Genomic DNA, 21,124 nt, shown 5'->3' on the forward strand with positions numbered 1-21,124 from the left:
GCCTTCTAAAACTCTAGTAATTTGGAAAGTTTTTCACGGGCGACTTCCTAAAGATTAACATATTCAGAATAAAGGTTTGCATATATGTTCTATGTGTACGCTTTGTGAAAAACATGAGGAATCTATTCAACATTTATTTTTTGAATGTTCTAATGCTTGCATATTTGGAGTTGGGTTCGACAGATTTTTCTTATTTCTCATTTCTCTAATAAGGATGATCTTCTTTCTTTTATTAAGAGTGATGTTAGTTCTTTGATTAAATTGATTAAGCTTGTTGTGATAACTTTTTTTATTTGAATGATATGACATATGAGGAATTATGCTAGATTTCAGGATAAGATTGACGTTTATAGGACTATTTCGGTAATTAAAGTTTTAACTTGTCTAGTAGGAAATTCGTCTAAAACTTCAATGAAGAATAATATGTTGAATTTCAACGTGATTAAATTTTTTGGTATTAATACTCGTAGTGGTAAAATTCTTCGTTCTCTTCCTGTTAGATGAGAGTTTCCTTCACCAGGTTGAGTTAAAATTAATACTGATGGGTTGCTAGGAGGTATCATGGTCTTGCTACTTGTGGAGGTATTTTCTGTGGGAGTATGAGAGAGTTTATTGGTGTTTTCTCTGCGTTTCTTGAAGTTCAGACTACTATGGTTGCTGAGTTTTATGGAGTTATACATGTTATGGAGGAAGCTCAAAAAATGGGGCTTACTAATGTTTTGGCTTGAATGTGATTATGCCTTGGTTTGTGTTGCGTTTACTGTTGTTCCGTGGATGCTTCGTAATTGATGAAATACTTGTCTTAATTATTGTGGGAAAATTAGGTTTAGGATTACTCATATTTTTCATGAATGGAATACGTGTGCTGATAAGTTAGCTAATTTATGATTTATTCATAGAGAATTATTTTATTGGTATAATAGGCTTCCGTCTAGTCTATTTTTAGAATTTGTTATGAATAGATATAGACAATTATTTTATTGGTAGGAAATTGTTAACATTGAATTTTGGTCTAATACCCCATATTTTTGTATTTTTTTTTAATAATATTTTGTTTATGTGATGATAGATTATTGTTGTTACTTGATGTGTCAGCCTAGCTGAGATGTCAAGTTGCATAATAATACATAACATAAAAACTTTTATAAGAAAAAAAATTAATTCTAACCTATATTAATAAAAATGTATTTTAAACATTGTAAGAAAAAATCGACTAAACACATTTTGGCTTACATGATAGATTAAAAAATTGTCTCATGGATATCAATAAAATCTCGATCAAGATCGAGGTTATGGTAAAATCAATTTAGACTGAGCTAAGAAGACAAAGTAGAAAAAATAAATATTATAAGAGAAAAGGAAGTGTAGATAATATACTTGTTTTTTTTACCTTTTTTAATGAAATTTGGAATTTCTAATTTTAAACAATCAAATTATTTTATAAAATTCTATAATTTCAATTTCTTTTAATTTTTATCATAAGATGTTTAGTTATAAAACATTTAAACTTCCCTGTAGAAATGAATTATTATCTAAAAAAATCGAATTCAAAGATATTATAAGAGTCTAAATGAAGAAACCATGCTGGAAGGGATTACTGAGCAATGAACAAGAACCGAAAAGTAAATGAAAACTAATTTTTCTTTCAATTAAATAAAGAGATGGTGGGGCGCATGAGTCCAGCGGTGGAAACTGGGGTGAAACCAGGGACACAAAAAGTGACAAGTGGCTAGGCAAGACGGCATTAGAAATGAAAAAAAGAATGTTCTGAGAATGTTACACATAAAAATAATAATTGAAAAATTTACGCTTAAGTATAATTTAATTTTATAAAATCATATTTATTTTGATCTGAATTCTCTAATATACCTTTTCACAGTGATTAAATTTTAAGTTTAATTCAAAATTATAAAACTAATTACATCTATTTATATACATAAATATCTTTATTTTTTGTCTATCTAAATTTTTTTAAGACAAAATGAAGTGGAAGTGTGTTAGAGAGGTAAACTTGTCATTGTTAAGATGAACTTGTCATTGTGATGGAGAAAATAAGAGAGAATCCTTCTCATTCTTATTGTTTATTCACAACTTAACAATCACGTAGTGCACAGATTTTTAGATTCTATGTCTGCATTCGACCACATCTATTTGTATATATGCCTCCAATTGAAATATCTGACAAAATATTACTATTACTATTGCATTGTTTCCATCAATTCTGTGGGACGCCCTTACATTGCAACACAATGCTATGCTTCTCCAACGTTCTTTTTTGTTTTTTTAACATAACAATTCGGTTCAATAGCAACAACGAATTGGTAAATACAAAACCAGATAACCATCGGAAATGATTGCTGTTGCCAGTTGTTGAACTTAACCCTTCATATTTGGCCATGACATTATTGACCAACACTTTTGAATCAGAATGCTTGCTTCTGTTCCCAAGAATGCCTCGGAGAATACTTCAAGGTTTCACTTCATGCTCTCTCAAATTGTATTTACCACCCTCAGAAAATTACTTATTTCATCCTCCATTTATGTTCAACACCATAACATCATGTAAATTCATGAATTATGAGCATGTACATTTTTTTTTTTTTAATTTTGAACATTGTACTATAGCTTGCTAACACCCATATCCAATTGCAAGATCTTCTTCACGATATAAGTTTGAGAATAGGTATTACAAATGGAGTTTAATTATTATCTATCAGAAATGGTTGTTAATATTGCATTTGGAATAGGATGCATAAAGGGGTTCTTTTAGCTCTTAAATTTTTTCAAGTTCGTTCTTTTAACAACGATGAAACCCTTTGACGCAGTGACTGCAGAGGAACCTCCTTCATCCTCTGTGGCTCTGAAAACCTCCGCGTCACGCTACGCCCCTGGAGTGTTCTTCTTCCTTGGGGGGACTGTATTGCTCATCATATTGCTCATTCTTCTGTTTATATTTTGGAGGCGTACTAAGGGGCCAGCAAAGGTGACGGAGAACACAACACTAACAGGTCAGAAACATGGTAATTTGAAGAAACCATAACATACAAAGCAAAATATTTGCTGCTTAAGTTATCTATATGCCTGCAGCATATTTGGTTAATTTTGTTAATAGTGTGCTTATAATGATTATACTTCTGTTATTTGTGTTTGGCACTTACCAAAAGGGAAATATATTGAACCGTCTGAGGTGATGAAGATGATAGTCCCAAATATTCAACAAGGTATTTGAAAGAAAGCATAACTTGTATTTGACAATTGAAACATATTTATGTATAGAGTGTAGCACTATAATGCTTCTATTGAAGTTGCTTTGTGTATACAGGACAGATGGAGTTCATTAGTGGGAACCTTCGGACAATTAGCTACTTTGACTTCCGGACATTGAGGAGAGCCACTAAGAATTTCCATCCTCGAAATCTGCTTGGAAGTGGTGGATTCGGGCCTGTCTATCAGGTATAGGTACTGAATCTTATGTCATTTGCTTTGATAGACAATTTCATTTGTCAGTTTTGGGAACCTGATCTCTTAATCATGATTCAACTATGTTAATTTATGAGTCATGTCGACAAGTTTCCTGAAGGCTCGAATAAGGAAAAATAAATAGACAAGTTTTAATAGAGATCAGGGGAAGTTGTACTGGCAATCAAGGTAAGGTGTGTTAATAACACTCTCCTCAAGAGCTTTTCAGTTCTGATTCATTTTGAAGGGCACTGAAAGCACTTGTTAATATTTTCCTAACTATGTTATAGATTCAAATTTTAATAAGGCAGTGGACAAGTTGTTGGAATTCATATTAATGGGGGCGTTAAAGAAATTGTGTTTGGTAGTTGAGGCTTGCATAAATGAGTGTACTCCTGCTGTGATTAGTATTCTGAAATGCAATTGTTTTGACAGGGCAAGTTGGCAGATGGAAGGCTTGTTGCAGTAAAGACATTGTCTCTTGACAAGTCTCAACAAGGAGAAAAAGAATTTCTGGCAGAAGTGAGAATGATCACAAGCATCCAACACAAAAATCTGGTTCGCCTTATCGGATGCTGCACAGATGGGCCTCAAAAGATACTCGTGTACGAATATATGAAGAACAGAAGTTTGGACCTCATAATTTATGGTATCCCTGCTTTATTTTATATCAACTGTCACGAAGTTCCTCATAGTTATTGGTGAAAGTACTTTCCTTGAACCTCTGCATGTAGTGTGTGTATACCATATCCAATAGGTCATGAGTATTTGAAACAACTCAACAGTCTTAAGTTTTCACAAAATGACTCGTACTTTGGATATTTGTGTGATCAGGAAAGAGTGATCAATTTCTGAATTGGAACACTAGATTCCAAATTATTCTTGGTGTAGCACGGGGATTGCAATACCTCCACGAGGATTCGCAGTTAAGAATTGTTCACCGAGACATCAAAGCAAGCAACATTCTTCTTGATGAGAAGTTTCAGCCTAGGATTGGAGACTTTGGGCTAGCTAGGTTCTTCCCTGAAGACCAAGCTTATCTTAGCACTCAGTTCGCAGGAACATTGTAAGTCCTCTATGTTTGAAGGTACCACATTGTCGGCCTAAATTCTTGGAACACAACTTACGTACCTGTATTAGGTAACTTCACCTAACATTAATTTAAGATAAAAACTAGCTTAGTATGAAGTCGTGACTCTTTATTCAAAGGAAACTAGCCCTCTAAAGCATTGGTCATCACTTTTTAGATAAAAGTCTCCTCTAGTAGCTATATAGCCAATATCCTGATCATAACTCTATAGCAGTGTACACCCACCATCCTGATTAACTTAAGGTATCATTTGGCAACATAGTAAAGCTATCATTCATGACTTTTGTATTAGACATCTAAAACTAGGTTTCTATGAAACATCTATTCTTGACTTTTTGTTGTCATTTTTTGTCAGAGGTTATACAGCTCCTGAGTATGCCATTAGAGGAGAGTTGTCCGAAAAGGCAGACATCTATAGTTTCGGAGTTCTTGTGCTTGAAATCATCAGTTGCAGGAAAAACACAGACCTTACTTTACCATCAGAAATGCAGTACCTCCCTGAATATGTAAGCTCTCAGCTTATTTATGAGTATCATATTAATCTCCAAGAGGCTTGTATAAATCAATGTTCATTACTTACAGGCATGGAAACTTTATGAGAAGTCAATGTTGATGGAAATAGTGGATCCAAAGCTGCGAGAACATGGCATGGAAGAAAAGGATGTTATGCAAGCATTTCAGGTGGCCTTATCGTGCCTTCAGCCACATGCAGATTTGAGACCTGCGATGTCAGAAATTGTAGCATTGCTGACATTCAAAGTTGAAATGGTTACCGCGCCAATGAGACCAACCTTCTTTCATAGGAGGCGCGTAATGGATGATGAGAACCATTCTTGGGGAGCCATATCCTCAGAGGGTTCTACAACTGCAGTGACATCATCCTAGAGCACCACAACACACCTCATCCTTTCAAATAAGGAACCATCTCCTTAAAGGAAGGAAAAACATAACTCCCACAAACTATGTATGGATTTCCTTTTGCTTTAGTTGTATATATTAATTATTATTCCAAAATCAATCATCTTAATATTCATTGCAAAATTTTTACAGTTATCTCTTTACTAATAAAATAGACTGAATGAAATCCAACTGTAGTTGCAACAAACTTTAATATATACATCTTTTCACACCCACCAAAGTGGCTTTAATATTTTGTTTTCCTCTCCAGTGTAAAATGTTATCGACAAACATTTTTTTTTGTTGAATTAGAGGAACGAAGTAAAAATTGAAAAAAAAAGGAGTTTGTTTAAAGTAGATTGAAAAAAAAAAGAGTGAAAGTGAAATATTTTTGCTTGTTATCATTAATTTTATTCTTTTTTAGTTATTTATTATTATAATAAGCATCTTAATAAATATTAAGAATATATTTTGGAGAAAAAAATTAGTTATATAATATAAATATGCACAAAATATTAATAATTTTTTTATAACATAATCTGTTAATAAAATAGTATCTTATTTTTATATTCTATTATTTTTCTTTCTCCATCATTTTTTTTAGTTCAGTTATAAATGTTGATTAAAAAATTAACAACTTTGACAAAGATAATAAATTTACAGTATATAGAATCTGATGATGACATTATAACATTCTTCCAATTATAAAAATTGTCCATATAATTTTAATGTATAAAATATTACCCTATTAAAAAAAAATGCTTTTAATAAATGTGTCTTTGTATAAACATTACACTTTGGATCCATGAGCTCAAACTTAATTAGTCATCACCATTTACTTTTATTTAACATTTTTGGATTAACTTTTTCATAAATATTTTCAGAAAAAAAAGATAAAATATTTTTTTTTTACCTCAAATTAGTTTATATAAATTAAAAAATAAAACTTATAAAAATCATGGATTTTTTTTGTAAATGAATTTATAAAAAATAATTTTAATTCTAGAAAATTTATCCAATGTACTAGATAGGACTTTAGATTCATAGCCTAACTCAACCCTATAAAATCAGCTCATGGGGTGAGGTTTGCACTCACTTATATACAATGAAATATCTCCTAATCTCTAATTGATGTGGGATCTCCAATAATATTTGTGAAGTGTCTAATTAAAAAATTATTTGTTGGATTTTTGACAATTCTAACATGATTTTAACACAATTTTAAAAAGAAAAAATACATTAATTTTTTAAAAATTCAAACTTATTGTATAAATTTTTAGCATGATTATAAAAATAAGAAACAAATCTTTTTGAATTAGCCATAAAAAACATCTTTCTGCTAAAAAAACTGAAATATACTTGTGTACATAAATCTTTATTGTCAATTTATATAATTTATAATTATGTAATATATAGACTCGTGTCCCCGTATCCTACATTATTTTAAAAATTATACATATCTCTGTGTCTGTATCCGTGTCGTATCAATGTTTGTGTTAGTGTCTGTGTTACATAATTATATTTTCTTTGTCTAATGATTAGGCAGATAATTTAAGAGGAAAAATAGTGTCTTTTTAAAATTTTAAATTACTGTATTCTTATATTTTAATAAAAATTATTAGTTTTTCTTTGCATTTAGAGAAACACTATTACTAATTTATTTTTCTTTGATTATTTTATTTATTTATTTATTATCATTTTTTATTTTTCTTTTTAACATACATATCTTTTCAGTTTAAATTTTTATTAAAAAATAACTAAGGTATTCTAACTAATTTAGTGGGAATATCCAATTATACTACACTTTTTAAAACATACCACTCTTACTCTTTGTGTTAAGGTGTTTGACAGTGTCTACATCCTTTTCTAAAACAATATAATAAATTAACTGAAACTAAGTGATAACACATTTTTGTATAGCACATTAATTAATACTTGAGGTGTATATATTTATTTAAGAAAACCACATGGTTACCAGGTAAAGACAATGATAACCAAATCATTCTCTTTAGTATTCCAAATGTTGTCTTTTCTAAACCTAGTCATATCTCTTCTTCTTCTAAAGCTTCCACAAAACAACAATAAGAAACATGTTAGGTTTGTGTGTGGCAAGAAATTCTGAGTGAGAGACAAAAAGAAAGGAAGAATGCATACAAGAACTTTTTCCATCTTCTTTGACCAGCTATTCTTTCATACTCCACACTCACTGCTCAGTGTTTTGACTCTTTTGAATTGTCAAAAGAAATGAGATGATAGATACATGCAACAATATGAGCAAATATAAAATAACATACTTAACCTCGAGATGTACAATGGGAGAAAGAGACTATAAACAAGAGTGGAAAAGCACCATGGTTTGTGTAAAAAAGTAGCTTTTGGTGTGAAAGAAACAGCGAGACAAAGACAAAAGAAAAACGACTTTTGTACATGTATGTGTTAAGTTTGCTATTCCAATTAATACTGCACAGCAGATAAGATAACCGCAGGGTTACAGACACCACATTCAATTCTTCCCCGACACCCATTGAATGTAGCCTCGGTATGCACCCTACGACATATCACTATTAAACCGATTCATCGATCCCTTTACCTGCAAAATAAACGGATCTGTCAAACTATATATCCTCTTCAATCCACTTTGACTCACCTCTTTAATCAATTCAATATTCCAGTTAGATCAAACATAAGAAAAACAAATATAAAAAATCTATCATTATATGACTTTTGTCTATGGTTAACCCATAAATCTATATACACTCAACATATTTAACTTACAAGGTTGTCTTAAAGATAACCTATGCGGACCTTTGAGTTACACGATTTGGCTTTAATTGAAGGCCGATGATTGATTAGCAATGCAGGTCATGGGTCATATCACATGCTCTTTATCTCTGTTTTTAACATATGAATCATATCCGGGTCCCACCCAAATTGTACCTGATATCTCCTCTTAGTTCTACTATGTCATTTTCTCATAATTCCATTTCCTTTCACACCATTCTTGCATTTCATAATTGAAAGAAATAAAAAATGTCTTGCTTCCCCTTTAAAGAAAAGGGATAAAGAATATATATATCTCAACATTTTTGGACAGTATTGGAGCTAAACGCACAACACAAACATGAAAATAGTTGCATCATTGACATTCCAGGGAGCTTGTTTCTATGCAGACATTAATTATAAAAAAACAATAATTTAAGGTACCATTGAAGATGTAGAACAATAGAAATCTTTCAATAATAATTCATTTACAAAACAAAGTCAAAAGGAAACCAAAACAAAAGGGGAAATGAAATTCAACTGGGAATTGGGATCGAAAGTAAAATTTCAGAAGAAATATAGCAATATTAAAAATAATGACTTCAAGGAAAAGAGATCATAATTGATTCATGATGTCTTGGTGCTCATAGCAGATGGTTCTTCTTCTACTTCTAGGCTGCTCTATCGGTTGTGCAATGGATTTGGACCTGTGGGAACAAGTCTTTTGTCTTCTAATGATGTGGTGTTGTTGTGATAGCAAGACAAATGTCTCTTGCGGTTGCATTTGTGAGCACTATCTGCAGATAGCATAGTGTTAGTCTTCTTCTTTGCTCCATCAAAAAAGTTGCTAACAAAAACTGTCTTTCTTGCGACGGTGTTGGAGGCAATACAAGCCCACAACAAAAGAAAACACACTAGTATCAGCTCTGCTATTCTCATCTCACCAAACTAATTGAGTTAAATTGGAAAACAGATAAAGAAGAGTAAAGGGAGTGTTTGACTGAGAGGAGAAGGCACAAGAGATAAAGAGGGAGGAAAGATTGAAAAAGTGAGTAGTGAAAAGAAGAGAAGAGAGGGAATGAAGAAGAGAAAAAGGAGGAGGTGGTGGTGGTGATATTATTAGGGAATAAGGTAGGGAAAGAGGGGAATGGAGGTGAGTATAATAAGAGAGGGTTTGTAGCTAGGAATGGGATATTAAGTATGGTACCTAGGATATGCAGTAAAAGACTTTGAATTTGATACATCACATCTATGTGGTCAGAAACTTCACCAAACCTCATTAATTGACTTCAATTCTGCTTGACAATATGTAGGTTATTCAAACCAAATGGAATTTGAACATAAATGATGGGTAAAATATGGTGGCAAAAGCACAACATTCTGTTTTTTAGACAGTGGTAACCTAGAGCCTAAGAATAACAAAAGACACACACCTCTAATCTAAACACACACTTGGGATTAGAGAAATTCTTCTCGGGGTGGCGCTTCACCACGTGCCGCTACGTTTGAGGACCATACTTGAAAAGCTGACATTCATTGATAAAAAGGAAGTTGCAGGAAATTAAATGGTTGGTGGTTTAATTTTGACTGTAGCATGCATTGAATTGATCAATGTCATTTCTTGCTTTTGAAGCACGTCTTCTTCTATAGAGTTGGGGTGAGGGTTTTGATTGAATGAATGATGGAAGTGATGTTGAGCTGCAAGTTGCAAGAAAGTGTTATGCTGGTGTTGTGTTAGACTTTACATGGTTGTGAATTAGTATAATAGATGAGGTCTTGTGTGGTAACAGTAACAATATGAACAGAGACAGAGACAACCTGGGAATAGGTTAGTGGGAACTCGGGAGTTATGAAAGGACAGTTGGGGATTCATTAAAGGCAGCCATTTCTGTTAAAAGAGAAAGGTTGGTTAGTTAGCTATATACTGAGTTATGTTGCCCAATGCTTATGTTTGATATCCCATGCATGCATGGGGTATGCCTTATGCAATGCATGTTCTCATATCCCATTGAAAGGGTACATATACAGAAAAAGGTACAAATGTGATGTGACCCATAATGGGTGAAGCTGATATCATAAGATAAGACGGTGGAATAGTCTCTGTTCTGCTCCCTCCCTTGCCACCGTTCCGTAGACAAATCTATACGGAAAAGGATGGACAATTAAAGAAAGAGGTACATCACTACATTGCATGTCTATGAGTACTATACATATATGAAATATCATTATTAAATAATATTATAAAATATAATTAGTTATTTTAATTTTTAGTCTTTTATTACATAATATTTATATATATATATATATATATAAAATAAATATATAAATTAAAAAAAAAAGTCAGGCAGACCCAATTTCCCCTATAAAGTAATTCTGTCTTTGCATCTCAATGAAAAAAATATTATATACTTATCTGCACATACTTGCATGTATGCATTTATATTCAAACAAGATCTTATTCTATATTATTATACACTTATTTACACACCTTTTGCACACATGTTAAATCAAAATATTATCATATGATAATATATCCACAATATACAACTTATGTTAAAACAAGACATAATTCTAAACCAAAAAAAAATATCAAGAAATAAATGTTCAAGTACATATATGAAATCTCCAAACATGAAAAAATGCTAGGTAAGTAAACAAAAGAAAAACACAAAACATAAAAAAAGACAAAAAAAAAGAAATATACACATTAAGTCTTCCACACAAATATAAAAATTGTACCAAACAAATAAATTTATTATGCATATTTTTACTGATAGTAATTATCTTATTAATATATATTATAAATATTTAATATAATTAATTGTATTGTAAATATTTTATTAGTATTTATATAATAGATTATATTTTATACATAATTATATAGTTAATATTGTATTAATATTTATGTATATATAAGCTGAAAATGAAGATTAAATATTTTATTTTTTATATTAAACTATTTTCATTATATTTTTTTACATTATAAAATGAGAGGAGATAATAATTTTAATAGTTTTTTCAAACACTTTCTTTCTTCACATACAACCTCAAAAATTATCTTCCACCATGTTGGTATATTCTTTCCTTTGTCTCACTTTTTTTGGTAACACTGTGTTTGTATTAACATAAAAGAATGAAATGAAATAAAATTACAAGAATGAATAAGTTTGTTTGTACTTATTTTCTAATAAATTAAGTAAAAAATATTTCTTTAAAAAAATAAAATATATTTATGTCTTACTATGTATATAAATTAATTTATTATTTTAATGATCTTTATATTCTTTCTAACTTAAAAAAAAAAATCTTAAAAAGATGTCTTAACCAACAAACAAACCAGGATAAGAGGTTCTCATGAATCTCTTCTAATTCAAAATATGTATCTTCAATTATTCCATCACATGTTACTTTTACCAAGTTAATTTTTTTTTCTCTTAATAGTTTAACTCTTCTATTTTTTATCAGTAAATATATTTATATATATATATAATATTTTAGAAATATCTTAATCTTATTTTAAGAAAAATAAATTATGTCAATGTATAACCCTAAAAAGTTTAAAGCCATCAAGATGTAGCCTAACAATCATTAAAAAACTTTCCTTACTCACAATCACCCCCCTTACTTCAATAAAAGGATATTGGCCACAATTGTGGAGCTTAAAAAAAACAAACAAAAATGAGTGTTGGACAAAACACCAATCTTACTGGTCATGCAGTCTCAACCCAACAAAATAATGTCTAAAGAACTTAATGACAACCCAAAAAATTTCAAACCCACTTGGTTATTCTGTTTACATTTGCACTAAATTGACTTTCTCATAAGATAAGTTTGGTGTGGTTTAACATGAGCGAGATCTACCATACAAATTTCATTAGTTGGAATTATGAAATAAATTATGTAAATTTTCAAGGAGGAATGTAATCTTCCTTTATAAACTACTAGGCTGATTCTTATGATAATTTAGTTTGTCTAATGAATTTAAGAATCTATTTTTTCAATTTTATATATCTTTTGTAAGAATATGTGATCTCAATTCAATGATGTTTCTCTTTATATGATTATGATTTGTTATTAGGGTTTAAGGTTTTTCTATACATATTTGTGTTTATTCAATGACTTTCATCTTATCTTAATTTGTTTTACTTTCTTATTAGTTTGTTATAGGAAATTTCAGTCCTAATAACATGTTTTTCCTATCTTAATACCAACACAACTGAGTTTACACTTCTTATTATACAAAACTTCAAAACATATCATTTTCTTATATGAAAGTTGTTATTATAAATAAATTCTGCCAAAGGTAAAAGTTTTTCAAACAATATGTTTAAAGCAATGTCAGGCAATCTTTTGTTGTCAAAACCTCTTGTTGAACTGGGAAAGACTAACAAAGTCTATAACAATATTTTCTCACTTCCATTTAGGAATTTCTAAAATATATTACATCATTTATGTGACAATCAATTTAATATAAATTTCATTTGAATCGGAAATTACATTTTATTTTTATTTACTTTTGCATCAATTGACATTAAGTCAATTTTCACAATAACCAGAGTTATATTAATATCTTTTATATATTTGATTTCGTTAAGATTCTTTAAATATAATACTCATCTATATTAGAATATAAAAATTAAAAAATATTAAAAGTTCTATAGTGATGGAAGTAAAAAAATTTAAAAAAATGATTTCATATTTTAATGAAAGAAGAGTAAAATGATTTATTCTTCCTGCATATTTTTTTATCAGGAATCTTATTTTCTACTAGACATATTTTATAAGACGCATCCTCCATTATTGCAGAAAATAATTACAATTCACAGAAAGAAGAAAGATTAAACTTAAATAATTAGCAACAAGACAGAGGTCACAAAAAACTCAATCCATTGTTTAAAAAAAAACTGCTTGTTAATGAATAAAAAATTTAATCTGTTCACGTATTTAAAGAAAATGAAGGTAAAATAAATGAAGATTCTATAACTAAATCTTTTAAGACCTTCGCCGTGGTCTTACGATTTATAAACACTAATATCTTTCTTGAACTCTGGGATGTGGGCCATGAGAACGATATATGATAGAAGTTATGTGTGGAGCAAGAAAGCTGCAACAAAACATTTACGAGATTAACAAATCTTTTCAAAACCACTACTTTGCATGCCACAAAATCAAACATAAAATCATTTCCATATTAATAAAAACAACCCTTTTAAAACATTACTTTTCTTATTGCTTTTATAAAATTCAATAATTAAAGGGTTATACGGAATTTCCAAGGTTTATAAAATTTTAATATGTTAAATTTGAATTCTTTTTATTTTATTTTTAAAATATTTTATTTGAATAAGCTAATTTAAATTTATTAAATTTTATTTTTTAAAATATATCAATTACCATCTTTTATATAAATTTATTTTAATATTAAATAATAGTTAATAAATCAAATACATTACTATCATATGTTTTCAGTTAATTATATTTCAACCAAAGTTTATTATTATTAACAAAAGAGGAGAAAATAAAAACATTCACCAGAGACCAAATAAAAACCATGGTAAATTAAAAAACAAAATCTAAATTTTATTACCTCAAAGTGGTTTTTAAAGAATTGTTCACTAATATAAGAGCACAATATTTCAAACCAACGAAAATATTTTAAATTTATTTAGTCTAAAAAAATCCAAAAAATATTGTTGTTGTTCTTCTTTAATATATATTCTTTAAAATTATTTAAATTCAAACATTATAAAATATAAAATAAAAATTTTCTATGTATTCCTCGCCAGTGCAAAATTTAACATAAGATACTTTACAATATACAATCACTACAAGAAAAATTGGTATTACATTTCAAAGACAAAAAAACATCAACTACCTGACAAGTTCTTTAATCATATTATCATTTTTATTATACTTATTATTATTAATACAATTTATACATATTATTATTAATATAATTTATACATATTATTATTAATATAATTTATACTTATTATTATTAATATAACTTATACATATTATTATTAATATTATTAGTATTATTAATGTTATTAGTATTATAAAATATTTTTAGTATTATTAATATTATTAGTATTATAAGTATTATTAGTATTATAAAATATTATTAGTATTATTAAGATTATTAGTATTATTAAGATTATTAGTATTATTAAGATTAATAGTATTATTAATATTAATAGTATTATTAATATTAATAGTATTATTAGTATTAATAGTATTATTAGTATTATTAATATTATTAGTATTATTATCAATAATAAGTATAATGAAAATCATAATAATACACAAGAAGTTGACTGTTGTAGTGGTTAATTTTTCTCTAGTCACTGAAGGAACTTGTGTTTGAATCCCATCTGTTTCAGATTTTTGTTTTATGGTGCCAAAGTACGGATATAATCCGTATCCCCGTATGTAATTACATACGGAAAAAATCCGTATATAATTCGCGTTTTTCTTGTAGTGAATTTTTAAATCATATAAATGTATTTTCTCCTAATTCTATTCTTTATTCCTCATCATCTACAATTCATTTTCACCCCACATAATTCATTTATGAGATCATTATATTCATCACCACCAACCAAAAAATAAAGGTACTTCAAAATCAAACATAAATATTTTAAATATTATGGATCCCAACTTGTTTCACAAAGTCACGAACTGATCTTTTACGAGAGACTTAGTAAATATATTTGTTAACTAACAATGTGAAGAGACATGATGAAGACTAAGATGCGTGAAGAATTAATGGAGGAGATGAGAAAGGAGACTGATATGATGAGGCTAGAAATGAGAAAAGAGAATGATCGAATGTGATAAGAGTTTCTATCGCAACAACTTTGTGCTGAGCCGATTCAACCCCTTGTTAGTTCCACTCCCAAGAGCACAAAGGGGAGTTGTGCGACTCCTACAACATCAAAGGATGATATCACTGGGCAGATGAGGGAATGTGAGCTATTGGTAGCGGGCGACAAGCTTCCTTGGGTGGTGGCCCTTGGAAAAGTCTATGAAGAGGCCACCACCTTACATAACGTTCCTCTCTCCCCTGATGTGGCGAAGGTAACAGTTGAAAAAGTACGAGTGCCTGATGCTCGTGTTCCACTACCTTTAGATGAGGTAACCACTGTGGCCGATGCATTTCAGACATTCGTTGTCTGACCCAGAGACCTCATTCGATTTATGCCCCAACCTCATGTAATAATTTCATTTCATTATATTATTAGTTTTTATTTATATTTATATATTACATATAATTTAATACTAATGTTCTTTATCTTGTAGAAACCTCTTCGGAAACCAAGTCCGGAGAAGAAGCGTGAGGTTCCAGTTGACGATCCTATAGCTTCCTTAGGTCTAATTGCTAGTCAGATTGGTAATCAACCTTTTGAAGTTCCGTGGGATGATACATTTTTTCAAATAAACATTGAACTGCCATTGATGATGTACAACACAGATTTATTAGAATTTGTATCTGGGAATCAGGAGCTCAATATAAATATAATTCATTTTTTTATGATATAAGTATCTTTACCTATATTTCAATTTACTTTATGTTAAATTATTATTGATTATGCTTTAACTAATAATTTGTAGGTTTTTGCATGAAGTCTGTCTCACTGAGGAGAAGGAAGATGTGTATGGATTCTTAGATCCTGCATATACTAATACTGTTGGACCAAGGTCATATGAGACCCAAACATACATCACTAACACCCTGAAAAAAAAAGGGAAAACAAATTTATTTATGCCCTTATATTAATGAGTAAGTTTAATTATATGTCATCAATTATTATTATTTCATGTTTTAAATATTTACTAACTCTTTTCATGGATGATATAGGCATCATTGGCAGTTAATTGATATATCCTTTAATGCTTATTTTAGCCTTAATTGATATATTCTTTAATGCTTATTTTAGCGTGTTTTCACTCATGTTTGCTTATACTCTATTACATCTCTTATAAAAATCCTCTTGATATTTGATTGCAAGTTTTTCGATTGTTGTGAATATTATAGTCTTGTTAAGCATATGGTAGTGTTTTTCTGCATAAGTGTTGAGTGTAAATACAAACCCTAAACACTTGAGAGTTAGAGAGTGTCTAGTGAAGTTTTGTCAATTTTGATTCAACCTTTGATTTCAATTATAGGAATTTCCATTCAAATTTGTCTTGATTCCTTAATTTCTTGAAATGATATCATGTCTATCATTATGCGTTCTTAGAATTTGCTATTTTTTTTTTTTTTTTGAGTTCGTAGAGTGTTTTGCCTAGGAGTGCAAAAGGATAAGTGTGGGAGTGTGGATATTTGATGAACATAACTTTATTCACACTTATTAACTTTAATCATAAATAATTAGAATATAATAATAAATAAATCTATTGTTTTAATTAATATTATTCTAATTATGTTTTAATCCAAGTTTCTTCTTTTGGATCAAAACAGAAAACAAAAATATTAAATATGGAATTCCAACCAGAGGGCCTTCACTTAAACAGAATGGTAGAAACTACTATTTCTAGTGAGCCTGTCCCTAACAAGCATGTCCTAACCGTCACTTGTTGTGACTGCCATAACAATGAGGAAGGTCTTAAAAAGTATACTATGGAAATGGAAATTTGCTTAATGTTTTGGTTAGACGAGGGAGTGGATTTGAGATGATTCGGAGGGAAAGTGTAAAGAAAATTAGGGTGTGTGGATTAAGGTAAATATAGTGAAAAGTGTAAGGAAAATTTATGAAAATTTATGAGTGACGTGATATGTGTGATTGAAATTATATTTTTTTAATTGATAAAAACGTAAGTTTACAAATTGTTATAAAATTAATTTGATTTATTTGTTTAAAAATTATAATTATTTTTAATTAAAATATTATTTAAATATTTATAATTATAAATATTTGATAAAAACTTATATTTACATTAAATAACATTATTATTTTTTATCTTTACTTTTTTGTAATTAATATAATTATTATATAAATTTATTTCTATATTATTAAAAAATATATTTATTTTTATTATTGTTTATATTTATAATTTATTATATATGATATGATTAATTATGTTATTTTATAATAATTATTTTTTTACAATTTTAATTATATTTTTTATATTTAAATTATAATTTTATTTTAAATAAAATTAAAAATAATTTGAATGTAAAATAAAAAAAATAAGAAAGTAAATTATAATTAATTAATTAAGTAATATATATTTATTTAGTTAATTATACTTTTTTCGTAATCCATCAGAGAAAGTTATTTTTTCGATTTCCGGATGATTTTAACTTTATTTGTATTGGTAATTTCGTTTTCCACACACTCGCGCTTAGGGATGGCAAAGCGGAGCGGGCCGGCCCGCAGCCCGCTTGTAAAAAACGCGGGGCGGATTGACCTTTTCAACCCGCTAACCCGCATTAGCCCGTCCCGCATTAGCCCGCAACTCGCACAGGCCAGCTGCGGGGCGGGACGGGCTGACCCGCTAACCCGCAAGAAAAATAAAATTGGCACTTAGCAGCAACAAGACAACGCAATTTGCTTTTCACAAAATTTCAAAGAAGGAAACACAACACAATTGCGTCAATAATTTTATGTTTAATGTTTTTGAATTAATGTTTATGTTTATGTTTTGGAATTAGGTATTTTTAATGTTTTGGAAGTGGAAGAATAGTGATATTTGTTATTTATTTTAATGTTTAATATTTTGATGTTTGATTATGTTTGAAAAGGAAGAAAAAGAATTTAGGTTTGATAGTAACAACCCGCGACGGGCCAACTCTTATGCGAGGCGGGTTGAGAATTCTAGCCCGCAATAACTTTGCGGGGCGGACCAACCTAATCCACATTTTTGCGGGCCAAGCGCGGAGTGGGCCAATGCGAGGTGGGCTGGCCCGCTTTGCCACCCCTACCCGCGCTAAATGCTTCATTTTCTTCCCTTGAAGCTAATGGGACATAACTTAAAAAATGTTACACTTTTATATTATTGGTTTATACAATACAAATTATTCTAAATTCCACTTTTATATTTGAAGACTAACTATTTTTAATCAATAAAAAAGAAATTAAATAAATTTGAATTATTTATGAAATGTTTAATCTCTTATACAAACAATTATAGTCTATTTGACATAACCCTGATACATATGCAATACAAGATAGTGCGTATAGTAGAAAACAAAAATTCCTGATAAAAAAATATGCAGCAATAAATACTTTCATAAAAGTTGGATACTTTTCTATCACTCTTTGAAATAAGAATCACTCATTACATGGGTAACTAAGAGTGAAAGAAATTTTTGCACACCCTTAGGTAACTTATTTCTGAAAGTTAATTTGCTATAGTTCTATCTGTAATCTTGACTATTCTGCACCCAAGTTAAAAATTGACTAACTAAATATTTTTCATAAAAATTCTTTTAATTTGTGAGTTAGGTACTAATTCATCAAAACTTTCTTATACAATGAAATTATACAAGTCAAAGATTTTAGTTTATAAAATCTGCAGAAAAGAAATATTTTCTCCGTTCAAAAGACGAAACACTACACTCGTGCTCTATCTGTCAATATTAAACCTTTTTTATCGAGCTTCTAATAAAAAGTGAAGGTTTTCAAGCACTATAAATTATTTTAGACCTTCGTCGTGGTGAGGGGTAGGTTAAACGCCTGCTTCGGCAAACTGTATGGTTTGACTGAAACGATCTCAACGCCCCTCCGGTTGGAACATATAGTCGTGAGTATCTCACATGACTCCTCAACCTGTCTACCCCTGACCGTCCATAATGGAGTAACATAGCCAGGAGTCACGTATTATCATGACTCTTAAACTCGTCTTCTCCTGCGGTCATGGAGGACACCTCTATTTGAAACAGAAGTGGTAGCAAATTTGTGCCACAGATCACCACTCAGTCCTATAGTACATGTTCCATCACCTTAATGCCCCCACTAGAGTTACAAGCTAGCGCTACCTAGCTCAGCAATCTTTGCACTTTGTCAGCTGTTTATAAAGACTAACATCTTCCTTTAACTGTTGGATGTGGGCCTTCAAAACGAAAGATGATTCAAGTTATGTGGAGGAGCAAGAAAGTTGCAACAAAGCATTTACGAGATTAACAAATCTTTTCAAAAACACTACTTTTGTATGCCACAAAATCAAACATAAAATCATTTCCAGATTAACAAAAACAACCCTTTCAAAACAATACTTTTCTTATTGCTTTTATAAAATTCAATAATTAAGAGGGTTATACGGAATTTCCAAGGTTTATAAAATTTTAATATGTTAAATTTGATTTGTTTTTATTTTATTTTAAAAATATTCTATTTGAATAAGCTAATTTAAATTTATTAAATTTATTTTTTAAAATATATCAATTACCATATATTATATACTTTTATTTTAATATTAAATAATAGTTAATAAATCAAACACATTACTATCATATGTTTTCAGTTAATTATATTTCAACCAAAGTTTATTATTATTAACAAAAAAAAAAAGGAGAAAACAAAAACATTCACCAGAGACCAAAATAAAAACCATGGTAAATTAAAAAAAAAAATCTAACTTTTATTACCTCAAAGTGGTTTTTAAAGAATTGTTCACTAATATAAGAGTACAATATTTCAAACCAACGAAAATATTTTAAATTTATTTAGTCCAAAAAATTCAAAAATATTGTTGTTGCTCTTCTTTTATATATATATTTTTAAAATTATTTAATTTCAAACATTCTAAAATAAACAAAATTCTTATTTACTCCTTGCCGGGCAAAATTTAACATAACATAGATACTTTACAATATACAATTTCTAATCATATAAATGTATTTTCTCCTAATTCTACTATTTATTCTCTCCATTTATAATTTATTTTCACCCCACATAATTCATTTATGAGATCATTATATTCATCACCACCAACCAAAAAATAAAGGTAATTCAAAATCAAACATAAATATTATGGATCCCAACTTGTTTCGCAAAGTCACAACATCCTCCCCAATCTGAATCGCAATAGGCTTTCATCTTAAGATCGTTATCATAGGGAAGTAATAATCCTTGCCCGGGTATCCCTTTGTTGTACTTCAAAACCTGTAAGTTGGATCCTAGTGTGTTTTGAGAGGCTCTTGCATAAACTAGCTTAAAATTCTGATTGAGTAGACAATATTTAACCTTGTGATGGTGAGGTAAATAAGCCTTCCAACTAGAAATGTCCAATGTATATTTTCTTTGAGACATAAAATTGCCATGTTTAGACCGAGAAAAATCATTTAGTATGGAAAGAAAATAGCTTTCAGACAAAATTGGTTGGAAAACTATGTGGAACAACTAAACAAGTCCTAGACTCTTTATATTCCACGCAAAAACATTGTTTGGAAAATTGTGTGCACTAACCAAACAAGTCATAACCTATTCTTATTCTCTAGTTAACTTTCTTATTTTAATATTTAACATAACTAATACTTTAAATACAAATTTCTAAGAATTCTCTAAACCATTATGAATTTCTTTTTGAAGTATGTTCTAATGAATCATATCTTTGAGTTTTATAATTTTACAATGTAATTTACTTATACACTTGTATTTTTATTAGTAAGTGACTTATATTTTTCTTAGAAAGTGGCTTTTATCAATCCTCTTGCTACGCAAAATACAACTTGTTGAACCAAGTGGTGTTCAATGTTTTGAAGAATCCAAATCCTTTGAAACAACCGATTGTTTACACTTAGGTGTTTTGAGAAAGTTTGAAAACTACCGATACAGATAAATTGTTTTCTTTGACTGAGCTTTAAATGCTTTAACGGAATACGCTCCAGTCATTAAATGCTTTGACCAATCTATTTTAAATGCAAGTAAGAGTTTGTTAAGATTTGATAACAAATTATATCCTTGAATATAT

At 29.4% G+C, this 21,124-nt stretch overlaps 1 protein-coding gene across 2 annotated transcripts; it reads left to right on the plus strand.

Moving 5' to 3' along the window:
- The first annotated feature begins 2,221 nt into the window (after positions 1–2,221).
- Positions 2,222–5,582, plus strand: LOC137807239 (cold-responsive protein kinase 1). 2 transcript variants are annotated; one of them, XM_068607751.2, is made up of 8 exons: positions 2,222–2,472; positions 2,826–3,008; positions 3,165–3,221; positions 3,323–3,453; positions 3,895–4,108; positions 4,294–4,525; positions 4,905–5,055; positions 5,132–5,582. In XM_068607751.2, the coding sequence occupies exons 1-8, from the start codon at positions 2,397–2,399 to the stop codon at positions 5,432–5,434; spliced, it is 1,347 nt and encodes a 448-aa protein (XP_068463852.1). In that variant the 5' UTR covers positions 2,222–2,396; the 3' UTR covers positions 5,435–5,582. The 2 variants fall into 2 exon arrangements, with proteins under 2 accessions (XP_068463852.1, XP_068463851.1); XM_068607750.2 differs by having other exon boundaries at positions 2,226–2,472; positions 2,826–3,020.
- Positions 5,583–21,124: the final 15,542 nt, after the last annotated feature.

This window comes from Phaseolus vulgaris, chromosome 3, assembly GCF_051622355.1.
Source record: "Phaseolus vulgaris cultivar YP4 chromosome 3, ASM5162235v1, whole genome shotgun sequence".
Taxonomy (NCBI): domain Eukaryota; kingdom Viridiplantae; phylum Streptophyta; class Magnoliopsida; order Fabales; family Fabaceae; genus Phaseolus; species Phaseolus vulgaris.